General features: G+C 44.1%; 1 protein-coding gene across 1 annotated transcript in view; it reads left to right on the plus strand.

Moving 5' to 3' along the window:
• Positions 1-13,978, plus strand: part of PHKA2 (phosphorylase kinase regulatory subunit alpha 2) — a 779,558-nt gene that overhangs the window by 290,031 nt on the left and 475,549 nt on the right. Inside the window, exon 15 of the mRNA XM_078657648.1 lies at positions 6,538-6,672. Within this exon, the coding sequence (XP_078513774.1) occupies positions 6,538-6,672 (135 nt within the window). The remainder of the gene's footprint in view (positions 1-6,537; positions 6,673-13,978) is intronic.

Below are 13,978 nucleotides of genomic sequence, written 5' to 3' on the forward strand. Positions count from 1 at the left end.
ACGTAACATGGTCACTTTACTTTAACAAGAATTTATACTTTTAAATCATGAACTAAACTTTGCACGCTAAGTACTCTTCTTTCTGGTTTCATGTGTTTTCCCTTGTAGTAATCTTCATACGACTTGGAAGAGTGAAATGAAACAATATGGACCCCTAGTGAACTCAGGTGATGTCCGTATCTGTTCTGATTTTTGAGCACAGATTTTGGTTTCTTTTTATCACTATTATTTGCAGTAGCCATTACTTGACACGGTCCTGAAGAAAGCAATGACAACTATGTCAAATATTGCTGAAACATGTTGACCATTTAAACCATCCAGACAGTCCATATTATAATGACTGGCAGTAACTACTTTATGGGTTTCGCCTGCCGAAGGCTGCGCTCTGCGCAGCTTTTCGGCGCAGGCGAAATCCTTTGTTTACAATAAGGACTTCGGGAACGTCCCCCGGCTCCCATTGGCTAGCTCCATAAATGGAGGCTAGCCATTGGGTGCCGGATCTGTCCGTCAAGGCCGGACCAGATTCGGGGGCGTTCCCGCAATTTTTTCCCTCTCCACCCACTTGTGTTCGTCATCGTGGCGGTGGGTGTGTGTTATTTTTTTTTGGGGAGTCGGCCTGTTTTCTTCTTTTGACAAGTGTTTGTTGTTGGAGTTGGCTGCAAGATTCGAGTTCCCACGAGGCAATCAGGTAAGGAGCATTTTGTTTATAAATGTGTGTGCGCCGTGATCCTCCCCCCCCTCCCGCTATCCGTGCGCCGTTCCCGCCCCCCCCTCCCCCTCCCGCTGTCCTGTGCCCGTTCCCGCCCCCCTTCCTGTGCTCGTGGTGCTTGTTTTTTCTTTACTTCCCATTTTTTTGTATCTATTTCTTCTTCCCTGTACTTCCTGTAGTCTGGAGCCTCACAGGGCCGATCGATACCGTTCTACAGATTCGGGGAGGTGAGCGTTTCTCTCCTCCAATGTGGTGCTTCCTTTCAATTACGTTCCAACTTTATCTCGTCCACATCCAGGATTATTTTAAATACAGAAAAGCACCATATTTCTATCTTTCAATCGCCAACCACGTCAAACGCATCAACTCTGCTCCGACGTTAGTTATATTTAATTAACTTAAATCGCAAAGGAGCGGCTGCCTCAGCAAACGTGCAGGATGGGGGGGCCCTGGGGAGAGGATGTGGCGTGACGGTCAGGACAGGTTATTCTATTCCATGATCTCGTGGCGGCGTCGCCCTGAGTTTGCACCAGTTTGTGGCTCCACTCGAGTCCAGCCGGGGCCAGAAATGAACATTTGCCATCACTCGACGAGGGTCGTGGTGGGGGGGGGGGGCTCGTGCGCATTTACCTGGGGGTCGCAGACATCGTGAGGGTCGCTCCCTGGCCCTGCTGCAGCCTGAGTGTGGGGGGAGGGCGCCGACGTCACGTGCACTGTTGTGCAGCTAACCAGCCCCCTCCCCCTCTTGTTGCAATCACCGACTAACGCTCCCAAACAGACACGATTTTATTTATTTTACTTTATTTATTTATGCGTTTTTATATAGTTCCCAGCTCCACCAAAGTGCAGCTCCGGACAGAAATCTATACATTGAACCGTCTCTTCGCCCCCTTCATGATGTCCCAAGCATTATGTTTTGAAACTGTTTTGTTTCTAAAGCGCTCTGACACCTGCGGGTAATGTTCGCGCTATATACAATCGCATTAAATAAATAAAATACAAAATAAATAAATTGGTAGTTAATAGGTTCACTCCCGGCTCCCCCGCCTGTCTGTCGCTAGCACCGTGTGATCTGCCTCCCTTTGCTTCTCGAAATCATGAAAACCCTTCTTTTTGTCTCTTTGCGCGCAGCGGGACTCGCACATCTGTCCTTCCGGGACCCCCGGGGGGGTTGGGTCTCCCTCTGGCCTCAAATGTGAAGATAACATTTGTTTCACACGGGGTCATAATGTGTAGACACAGCTTACAGCAGACAGGGAGAGCCTGGCGAGGTCTGAAGGGGCCCCTGGTAGGGCCCCTGGCGGCCGGAGGGGCCAATCGCTCCGCCTCGGGCCGGGTTTCTCTGCCTCCCCCCTTCATGTGCTCGGTCTTTGCAAAGGAAATATCTTTGGTTTAAATGTTAATATCCGGCCTTCGAGCCGTGTTTGGAATCTAAGGCTCTTTCGATGCTTCTCTCATTCGCCCGTTTCACAGCAGCACATTAACAATCCCAACATATATTTTATTGAAGAATTTATAGCAAGAATTCGATTATAAGGTGTCTTTCGGCGTCACGAGGGCCAGATGACCCTCCCTGAGAGAGAAAGAGCTTGTCGTTGGAGCCTCATCTTGAGTTATGTTTTGGGTCATTTATGACTAGAGATGTCATGAAAAATACTATTGTAATGGGTAAAAACAAAAATCGAAGGCAGGCTTTGGAAGGCCATTACGTTAAAGGGGGGAATTGTTTCCAAAATGTATTTATTAATTGAGATTTAAAAATAATGATAACAAGAAATGCAGATGTGTGCGAGTACTGAGTAAAATATGTTTTTACTCATATGCATCATCAGTGTGTTTGTAACACAGCAAACAGGATGCAAAGAGCGAGGGCGGGACATAAGAGGGGCTCCCCGTGCCCCGGGACTGATGCGACCCTCGTGCTGACCCCCATTACACTCAGGGTACCAGCTCTCGTGCGGTTTGTGCGCCCTGCAGCTGCTGTCAGTGGCTTTGAACCTCTGTCACTAGGCTTTTGAAGCAGGTCCGTGTGTCTCACTCTCCCTCATCCCTTTGTCCCCCCCCCCCCTCACCCCCAGCTCACCTGCCGTCCTCTTCTCCCCCTTCACACACTCCTGGTTTCCTTGTTTACCTGCTGGTTGTTTGTTGGACGTGCGGTTCCTCCTGTGCTCGTCCAGCGTGGTGCGTGCTGCCCCGGCTGTGTGTGCTGTGCATGTTGCTGTGCTTGTGTGTGTGAGACGGGAGAGCGAGGAATGCTGACACGTTTGGGTTGTGAGACCAGCTGCTGGAGCCCGGAGTGCACGGGGTTGAACTCACACTTAATAGGTGGGAGGTGGGCGCGGGGGTGGAGGTGCGTGGGGGGCACACCCCGGGAGCCCGAGACACAAGCGTTTAATCTTTGAAAACAGTCTTAAACATTTCATGCACAAGTGAATGCAGACCTCAGAGAAAGTTGTGACGTCTTCCTGCAGCTCGTGACAAGTGCTGGCCGTTCATATACTCACATAGGCTTTTAAAGTGCAGTTTTACATCATGTTAATTTCGCTGCCGGCGTTATTGTGATGCTTGCTTTAGTACCCTGGACCTTTTTGCAGGTTCCCGTGCACTGAGACTTAAAAAAATTTTTGAGCCGTACTGACAGTTTATTCAACATTTCAAGTGGGCTTTTTATTTTCTTGTGGACCTTTGGGTGCTGTTTTTTCCCCTCCTGAAGCGTGTAGTTTCACTGGAATTTCTATCAATATGTGCGTGTGTTTCTTGAAGAAATGCGGGGTTTTGTGGATGTAATCTTATTTTAATGTGTTAGGTGTTTTGTAAAGCGCTGTCAACTTTCGATAGCTTCGTAGCGCTGAAATTACAGATCACAGTGGGGAGTACTCAAACACCGGTCTAGTTGAGAGTGATGGATGTCATGGGAGACGTTCTTCAAACTGGGTACCCTGGGGCTTAGTGAAAAGGCCTGCAAAGGCTTTCTTAAAGAGATAGGTCTCGAGGTTTTTATTTTTTATTTTGGTAGCTTGAATAATCAGCTCTGGTTTGGGTCCAAGAGTTTTGGATCCAGCGCTCCAACTGCACCAATCGGGTATTTTAGGCCGGTGATAAACTCCAAGAGGGCCTGGGCTGGCAAATAACAAGCGTCTGTTTAAAAGCCTGTTCCGTGCAAGTGTCAGTTTCCGAATCCATTCCCTGGAGTTGTGTGTCCGATGGCGGGAGTCCGGCTTCAGAGGCCCCTAACGAGCCCTGCTGAGACGGCCATTCTGCGGGGATTCGCGTCCGGCTCCTCGTTACCACCGCACCCGCACATAATGAGCGGCATCATTAGCTGATGGAGAGCATTTGCCCTGGCTCTACCTTGAAAGGCACGTCATTTGCATACTACTTCAGATCTCGCCTTTAATGGATTCCTCCATGAATAAAACGAAAAGCCACTTTCTCGTAAAATGCGAGGCCTCTGTTTTTCTAATGCACATTTTATGAGACACCTCTCCCGCTCGAGCAAGTGTGCAGCCTACAAGAAAGCCCGGTCTTTGTTTTTACAGACGGCGCCCAGCCCTTCTCTGGGTTTAGAAGTGAGCAGCCAAGCCAGCGAGGCATGTAAGGGTCACTGTAAAATGGAGGACACAAATCAGGGCCTCCCTGCCCTCATCCCATTGAGGGTTTGTTTCATACATGCGCAACACGTGTCTCTGTGGTGCACCACAGACTGCGGTACACGCGCTCTAAATGGTCGACCCCACGACTACCCTTGGGAGACTTCCACAGGACAGTTCTTTCTGAAGGCCATAAAAGAGTGCCAGTACCCTCACAGTAACTCCTTCCTCACACTGATCCCATATGCGATGTCTAGTACTTTAATGCGTGATTTGAGAGATACGAAGTTGTTTTGTATGGCCAATGAAGACCTCTATTATTGGGGGTAAAAAACAAAAAAACAATAACTCCTAATAATTATTTCAGGGCTTGCCTTTCCGTGAGCCGAATCAATAGGAAGGGTCGTTGTGCAAGCAGAGTTCACGCAGCCTCGGAGCCTCTCGTGTAGAACTTTGCCTCCTAGCTCTCTAAGTTGGTAATGTAGCTCAGTTGGATTTTACTGCAAAAGTTATCACAACCACATGTTTTTCCAACTATGGGATCAGATATATTAAGTACACAGTGGTGGCCAGTGGTAAAATGTGAGATCTGGGTGCCTGGAAGGTCAACATGTGTAAGTGCTCGTCTCTGAAGTAACTATTTAAAATGGTGTTTATTTTTACCCTTTCAGTTCAAGTTCAGATTAAGCTATTGGCATTGTAAATGACAATGCCATTTATTTATTTATTTTCAAAACCAACACATAAATAAAAATATTGTCATTTATAATGCCAATAGCTCAAACTTTTCAAAAGGCGAAACCATTGCATGGTAAATGCTTGTTAATAGTGGAGGTTGGGGTAGCACTAGAATAAAGTTATTAGTATCCTCTCATCCACTTTTAATCACATTTTCTTAATTTTTTTTCACACATATTTTTGTGCACTGCAAACATCAGTCCCCGCATATCACGTGTGTGCTACGATTATCTCTATTGAATTAACAAGACCATAGTACGATCTACTTGATTGGTTAAAGGTACCTTTATATACATCTGGACCTTCCATCATGATAGTACAGGGGCACTCCTGTATTTGGTCTTGTTCGGAATCCCAAATGATGAAGGGCGGTTCCGTATGGTGACTGATGGGCATCCTTGGTTGACCACTACAGGCATGACCTTAGTTTGTCAACACACATGCATAAATGAACAGTTGGAGTGAAGAGCATGCTTTGTTTTGAGTTCTTTTTCTAGACCCTTTGACATATTTGTTATTTAATGTATCTGGGGAATCTGTCAGAGCCTGGTCTTTAAAATCCCTTTGGTCCTAATTAGCGGTGTTTATTTGTCCCTAAGGTCCTAGGAGCCTTAGTGGCATCCAAAAAGACTTATTCCGAAATCTCTAACTTTTTTGGCTCAAAAAAAGTTGTACTTCCAAAGGACCGGGTCGAAATTACCTATAACAATCCGCTGAAGGTGCAATCTTGCTGGTCAAGAAATTCAGATTGCTCCCCCTCAAACCTTTTTACCTCCAGAAAAATCAGTTCAGCAGACCCTCTCAGCAAGCCTATCTGACTTTAGTGCAACCTTCTCCATACAGCTTGGTGCCGTGCTGTACTAGAGGATGCTGAGCTCCAAACAAGAGACTAAGTCCAAAGGCAACATTTTTGACCAGGTAAAGGCACCAAAAGTATCCAGCTAACAAGAGGACTACCCTTGGCGCTAAATTTGACTTTTTCTGCTTGAACTTTTCTTGTCAAAACCAGCGGCTTCAGCGGGACCCCACTCAGTGTCTATCTGACTTCAAAGGGACTTTGTCAGATAGATCTTGCTGCTTTGCCCCACTGGAGAATTTTGATTTCCATTTCAGTGACTAAGTCAGAAGGTAAAATCTTTGCCTGGGGTGGATCTGCTTTGTGTATTAGACCCGCGCTCCCTTGCAGTCAGTTTGATATTGCACCAAGGACCCAATCAGCCGCAAACAGTGATTACCGCTTGGTGCTTTACTTTCTCTTGGGGATTCCATAAATAGATTGAATGAGGCTGTGATCTCAAAGAGAAAAATCAAGCAATGATGTTCCCTCCAGCAGCATGTTGCAAGCATGACATTTTGTTATCTAAGGTAAAAGATAAGATGCCAGAACTAATGTTCCAAATCTAGGGTTAATTTGCAAATTCTTAGTGTTTCATTGCTGCTCATATTAAAATCTAGATTTTCACATGCAATATGTTAACAGTTCCTTTGTTTTTTCTACAGTAACTGTTTTGGCAGAATCCAAAGAAATTAAAAACCTGCTGAAGAAGCAAGGGATCATTGTCCAGAGCATTTCTGATGTCCATCCAATCCGTGTTCAGCCTGCTCGGACTCTTAGTCATGTCTACACTAAGTTAGGTAGGTACAAGAATTGGGGACTAATTGTTTTAAATGTAAACCCATGGTTCAATTATATCAGTTGTTCTTATTTGCTTTGTTTGATTTAAAACATACAAGGGGGGTGTTTTAATAGCGCAATCAAGACCCGAAGGTATCAGAGCGCTTTACATGAGCACCTGGTGCGTTACAGAAAGACACATACATTTTTTGGTTAGGCACGAGGAGATTAAGTGATTTGCCCAGAATCGCAGGTTGTTGAGCGTCCCTGCTGAGACTAGAACCAGGTTCCCCAGCTTCGAGGTCAACCTCACTAGCCGTTAGGCCACATCCTCTCCTCTATCTGACCTAAATACTGATAGCGGACTACAAACCTTTACCTGGAATTCTTAAACTAACCAAGCTCATACAAAAAGCACAGCCCATAAGCATGAACATTAAAATAGGAATATGTTAACATTTACTGTGTCACGTTTCGGTGAAGCAAATAGAAGTTAAGATGTCACCGACAAGGTTACTGTATCGACAAGCCCTTAAGAGGTCGGAAATTAAGATGCCTTCTCAAATATATTGTTGTGGGTGTTTAGGTGATACTATTTAGGCTGGTTTATTAAGATGAATGTCCCACAGTTAGTTTGAGGTCTCTTTCTCTAACTTGTTAATGAAAAGACTCGAAAGACATAGCTTGCACTCACTTTTTTAGCAAGGATATTTTTCGAATTGATTTCTTAGTATTTGTTACTGCAAATTCAAAATCTTTTGAAGTATCCTCAAGTGTCAGATACGACCCTGAATGTTTTCAGTATTGCAATTTAGGTAGAGCCACAGCACTGTTTGGCTGCAGGGTTGCATATGCAACACTAACTGATGGGATGTTTCGACTCTTAAATGTGCCACTTGACCCATGACACAAGTTATTTCTTTTTGCTTGCTACAGACACCAATTCCTGGAGATTGCCACCTCCTTGTCATTTTATTGATGTTTTGCAATTTTTCAACCCTTTTTGCTATTGTAGGGGTAAATTTGTCTATTCCCAGGAATGGTGTGTTTAGTAGTTGTGATCAGTTCTCAAAATGTAGCTTTGACGTTTTTGAAAAATGCTAGCTAAAGCTATAAGTTAAAAGCAGGTCATAGTTTTGCTCACTTCGCTTTATGCTTTAGCCTGGTTTTCGGTCACCTTGCAAGGACGGAAAAGAGAAACACAAGGTCACCATTCTTGTTCTGTGGACAAGACTTCTGACAAACAGAATAAAAACAAACTGATGACAACACTGCCTCACACTTCTTTCTGTTCCAGATTTTGAGATCAGAGCCAGATCAGCACCCATCTAAATTCTTCCAGGGTGAGTTGATGACGACATCACCCTTAGTAATGATTACCATTTCTGACTCACAGGAAGTGGCTCCTTTGAAAAGACAATGCCTCTAAAGTTCAAGGTCCTGGTATAGCCCGTCCATGTTAGACTTTGATACTTCTGTTTCGTGTTTTTTCTGCCTCAACTAAAATTGACTCAAGCTTCTCCCTTGCTAGAGAAGCTCTCTGTGGGCTCACTGTGATGCATTTAACATCAGCCAAAACAACAGCTGTCTCAAGCAGTTCTCTCTGGCACCAATGCCCTTATCTGTCAACCGTGTGCCATTCACTGTGCTACTCTTGAAGCCAATTCACACTCTTCTGCTAGACTTTTCATAGGCAAAGAAGAGAAATGTTACTGAGGATCAAGAGTGGTTCTTGCACAAATTATCTAAAGGCAATTTCAAACCTTTTTGAGAATGCTTTTGATGTTGTTAACTCTTATTTTCCTCTCCTGTCTTGCCTGGAAGAATGGGTACCTTTTGTTGCTGTTATTTTACGTCAATACCTGCCCTTTAAGGGACTTGCTTCCACTATTCCATAGGATGAATCTTCCTTTTTTGCTGAAGTCACTGGAAGGCCTACAGAGTCAAAGATTCCTGTGTCTACCTCCCAGTGGGAAAGGGTAACAGGATGATAGGTATACTCTATTAAATGAGTCAGCAGTCTTAACAACTGTGTTTAACAGTGCTTGCTGAAGCTGCCACCAGAGATGTGAGAAACACCTTTCACATCTCTGTAAGCAAGAAGCCTTCAAAAATTGAATTGCCTTCCTCTAATGAGCAAAGCTTCTTGTGTTCATATCTGAACACAGAGAGTCTAGTGGACACGACTTCCTTGGGGCAATTTCAACCAAACAGGTTGTCATCCTTTCCTCCTGGTACGAAATATAAAAAGATAACAAATGCATGTGGTTGAAAGGTTTTTACTTCAGAGAGTTTTGGTATCTGGTCTTCCTTTTCAGTGTGTCCTTTTTCATCTGCATATCCTTGCCATGTGGGAAATGCCTGAAATAACTAGTCATCATTCACCAGAGCACACAAAGGACCCTTTTCACAAGATGCATGTGAATAATACTGAGGATTTAAACATCCAATTTGAACAAGAATACCCATTGTCTGATCCAATAGCAAAGAGCATTCTAAGACTACATACATGGATGCCCTCTATGTGCCTATTGGGGACATTTTAAGGAGGTTCCTAGATATCCTATGACACACATTATGTATGGGGGTGGGTATGAAAGGAAGGCACTGCTAAAGCAAAGATAGAGCACTGTTAGTATAAGAACCCTCACTCATCCGAAGGTGACATGCTTCATCATTGGGTTCTCTCCTCACACTGGGACTGCAAGGAATTCAGTGTGGGCTACAACTCCCCTAGGGGAGGAGCGGAAGTGTTTTGAAATAAAAGATGAGCAATATCGATGTACAAGAGTGAGGGGCAGAGGGCAAAACTAGTAAGAGACTAGTGAAAAAAGTGTGATCTAAAACTATATCATGGTGGGCGAAAACTGTCCTTTATTCTGATGCCCCCATTGGATAGAGTTAAAAATTAGAGGATGGGGATTTCTATAATTGCCCTATCTTATGTGGTCATATGGTCAACATGTTTCGGCCAAAGTGGCCTTGGAAAAGTTTGAAGGCATTCGTCAGCTGCAAGCAGGACTCAGACCCTTCACGCCACTCCTTAGAGATGGCACAAGGGCATCACCGTTCTTCCAAGTTTCAATCCTTATCCAGCGAGGAACCCATTCCATCTCTGGTCCTGATGCACCCTGAACTCTGGGGTCCATCAGTAACCTTGCAACAAGGCAAAGCCTTTCGAGAGGCTATGCTGTACATCTTTGACAGGTTCCCAGCTCCCTCTGGTGTGCCTATGGCCATTAGTATCTGCAGTGTCCTCTAATTGGACTACCACTGATGAGTTGGCCCGCAGTGCCATATTGCCCCGTTAAACCCATTTCAGGTTCTGGACCAGCATCAGCCTTGATCTTGCACTCCGCATCGACCCTAGTTTATTGATGCTAATGCCACCAGTGTGTCGTGCATGCCGCAAGCCAACACGCGGCAGGGGCGAAGAGCGCACACACAAAAGATGAGCACTGATGACAAGAAGCTGCTTGGTATTCTAGCAGTTCATGTTGGTAGGTAGCTCTCTGCTTCTAGTACCACTTACCTTGTTTTTCCTGGTCTTTCCAAACTGTCCTTGTCAGAATCGGTGTCTTCGTTGACTTCTTCTTCGTTAGTTCTTCTTTCCCTTTCCTTGCATCTCTTCATGCTCTCTGGATTTTTGTAGCTAGGGAAACCTGTGGGAGAAAACAAAAGAAGACATTTAAAGCATTGTCAATATACAAGTGATGGGTAACGCGCTATGTGCTACAAAACTATGGTAACATTTTAGATACTTATCTAATGATGGCATACACCTTCTGGATACAAATACTTCTTTGCATATAATGAGCCGACAAAACCTATAAAAATAAATCAACAGAATATTGTTATTAGTGTTAGGACCATATCCAATCTAAAGAAGAACATTTTTCTGTTTAAATAAAGGTCCTGTATTTTTGTTTTCTTTTTACATTTTTGATTGATGAGACATCATGAAGGAAATGAAAGTCTTACTTTGAAGCATTTATCGTTGTCAACAATTGGTACCTATTTACTAATAATGCTAGGACAGGTGAGGCAGTACCCAAATAATTAATAATTTAACTGACAGTTGTCACCTGCTTATACTCATTTATATGTTCTCTACTTTCCAGCCCAACACATGCAAATACCACTAATCCTGCTTACATATATACCGTCAAGTGGGTGAGGGGAGATCTAAGGTATAGAATCCCTGAGATTCCTCGCATATTTTATTTTGCACTAGATACTAGCTGGCCTCTCACTCTTCTTTTCTCTTTCATAGGAAGAACCAGTCTAGCCCTGAGTAGACAGTTGCATCTTAGAGCAGTCTGCGAGGGATGTATGTTTTTTCTCTTCCCATCCCCTCCTCTCCCATCGGGCTGGGTAGACTGTGACTCAGTTGGAGTTCCTACCTCGAGGGTGAGGTCGGGAATTAGCTTTGTGTCATCCTTTTGCTCCTGCAGAAAAGTACTCAGGTGAGAACCTTACACAACGCTGGAGGAGGAACTGTAGCCTATCATTTTTTCCGACTCCGAACTGGCATTATCTTGACATCATCCACATTGTCCTAAGAACTTGGCATGCCACAGCCTATTTTGAATTAATCGAACTCCAACACTCCAACACTATCCTACTACCACACCTCATACATTTCATCAGCTTTTTGGATCAGCCTCCAATCAAAGTCAGCCTTATGAAGATGACAATGGGGGGGACATGGATGGCCTTGACCCTCATTATGATGCAGATTACTGGTATGTGGACTTACAGGAGGCCAGTGGCCTGGGCACCTCCCCTGATATTGGGATGCCCCCCTCCCCATCCACTGGATCACTAATGGAGGATAGTAGTTCCTTCACAACAGGCTGATGAGGTTCTCGAACTTCACCTCCACACTATGGAGGTTAAAACAAATGTCCTTACAGAGGTCTTACATCCTAGCCTGGCACCAGCTGATCCCTTTTTGCCCCGTAATGAAACTTTTTCAGATACACTATTAGACTCATAAGCCATTCTCCTAACTCTCCCAGTCAGTCTACAGGTTGCTCGTCACCCTAGGAGGACTCCAGGTGAACCAGGTTTTCTGACCCAGCATCCGACTTTCTAAAAGTGGCATTTTCAATATTGTTATCACAAATCTGACTTTACCATGAGAGAGAATTAGTGTTATCTTATGGGGCAGGAAAGCTTGCAGTAGTGAAAAACGAATGTAAGAGTTTTTCACTACCAGTATATGTAAAACTTAAAAGTGCATGTCTTACTTTATAAATACACTACACCCTGCCCTCTGGGCTGTCCAGGGTCTACTCTATGGGTGACATATGTATTTAAAAATGAAGGTTTAAGCCTGACAAAAGGCTTTATTTTTCCAAGTTGAAATGGTAGTTTAAAAACTGCACACACAGGTTGCAATGGCACACCTGAGACATGTTTAAATGACTACCAAAGTGGGTGGCTCACTCAGTGCTGCAGGCCCACTAGTTGCATTTAATTTATGGGCCATGGGCACACATAGTGCCACTTTAACTAGGCACTCACCAGTGAATTAAATATGCCATTTGGATATAAGCCAATTCTACTGGGTTTTAAAGAGAGAGCACAAGCACTTTAGCACTGTATAGCAGTGGTAAAGTGCAGAGTCCTAAGGCCCGCAAAAATGAAGTTGTCAAAACAGAAGGGGTGAAGGCAAAAAAGTTAGGGGGAAAATATCACCAAGGATGCCAGGTCTAACAATGGGTGATATTTTGCTTGGGGTCGCAGAAGACCTGCACTGGCCCAAACTGTTCAAGATGGTTGGGATACTGCCAAATTTGTCATCCACTGACTGTCTGGGCAGGGCCATGGTAACTAGCATGGTGCTGCGGCGTCCCACATGGATGAGGTATGCAGGTTTCTCCTGGATTGTACAGGTATCCTCAATGGAAATGGCTTTTGACATTGAGAAAGTGGAATCAGCCTTGGAGCAAATTAAAGAAAGCTGGTCATGGCAATCTCTATCTAGGTCTTTCAGCACCAGTTCGGCAATTCCCTCAACAAGTTCATCCTTTAGGGTAGAGGTCTTCAAACTTTTGTAGACTGTGCCCCCCCAGCTGAATTTTTTTAGATGTTGGGCCCCCCCCCCCCTCCACCTGACGGAAATGTCTGGAATCGACCCCCACGCGCATATTCCGGGCATATCCAGCAAATAATGTTCAATACAATAAGAGTGTTTAGTAAACTGCAGGTTTGTGAGTGGGTGTGGTGAAATGACAGAGGCTTATTACAAAGCTCAAAAAACGCCACTTTCCAAGATAAAATGTTTGGAAATTGTTTTTACTAGAATACTTTGTTTTACACAGGACATGGATTGATAATAAAACCCCCAACATAAATGTGACAGGTGTGCCTGTTTTTCAGAGATGGGCAAACTGTGAATGGATTTTTGCTACTGCCATCCTCAGGCTGTGCTCCACATCCAGTCTTGAACCGTACTTATCCTTTAATATTGCAAGTGCTGAGAACCCAATCTCACATAAATAGGACGAGTTGAAAGGCAAGAGAGTTTTGATAGCAGTTTCTCCCTAAGCTGAATACTCTGCAGACATTTTCAGCCAAGACAGGGACTGTAAGGGAGACAGTGTTGTCAAAGCACTCCCTAGCTCAGAGCTGATACACGAGAAACAAATCTTCTTTAGAAATCCTTAACAAACGTCTTAGGCAGCATTATAATGGGATAATTGCCCACCAACCAGTTATGGATCCGAAGACAGTTTAAACTCCGCAGAGGACGCTGAACAAACACCTAATAAAGAATTCCTTAGTGGTACGATAAGTTGCTTGCCTGAAGCAATGGGGGTTTAGGACATGTCAGACTTAGGTTTAAAAAAATAAAACTAATAATAAATTAATGATGTTGTCTATTTTACTTCAGAGCAATGTTGTCTGACAGACTTTCTGATGGCATGGACATGTTAGGGATTTTGGGTGCCCTGGGCAAAAACTATTTTGGGAGCCGCTGTTCTGTACAGATTTGAGTTTAAATGATTTACTTTCAGCTCTGCCATACCCTATTTAGCCAGTCTACTAACGGTGCACAGGCGCTGTAGTCGACATTCTAAGAGCGTTTACATCTATTATTCAGAGATAATAATGTGTTTTCACTGTTGTAACAAAGCAGCAGCGCACTAATTTTACAGTGAATAATATCTGTTATATCCTCCAATTTCTCATATGTGAGGTCCCGCTTGGATCTAACTTTTTTATGGTTGTTGCATGAAACAAACACATTTCTCTGCAAATAGTAATAGACTCCCTCACATCAATCACATTAAAAAGAAATTAAACAAAACAGCACAG

This window comes from Lissotriton helveticus, chromosome 8, assembly GCF_964261635.1.
Source record: "Lissotriton helveticus chromosome 8, aLisHel1.1, whole genome shotgun sequence".
Taxonomy (NCBI): Eukaryota; Metazoa; Chordata; class Amphibia; order Caudata; family Salamandridae; genus Lissotriton; species Lissotriton helveticus.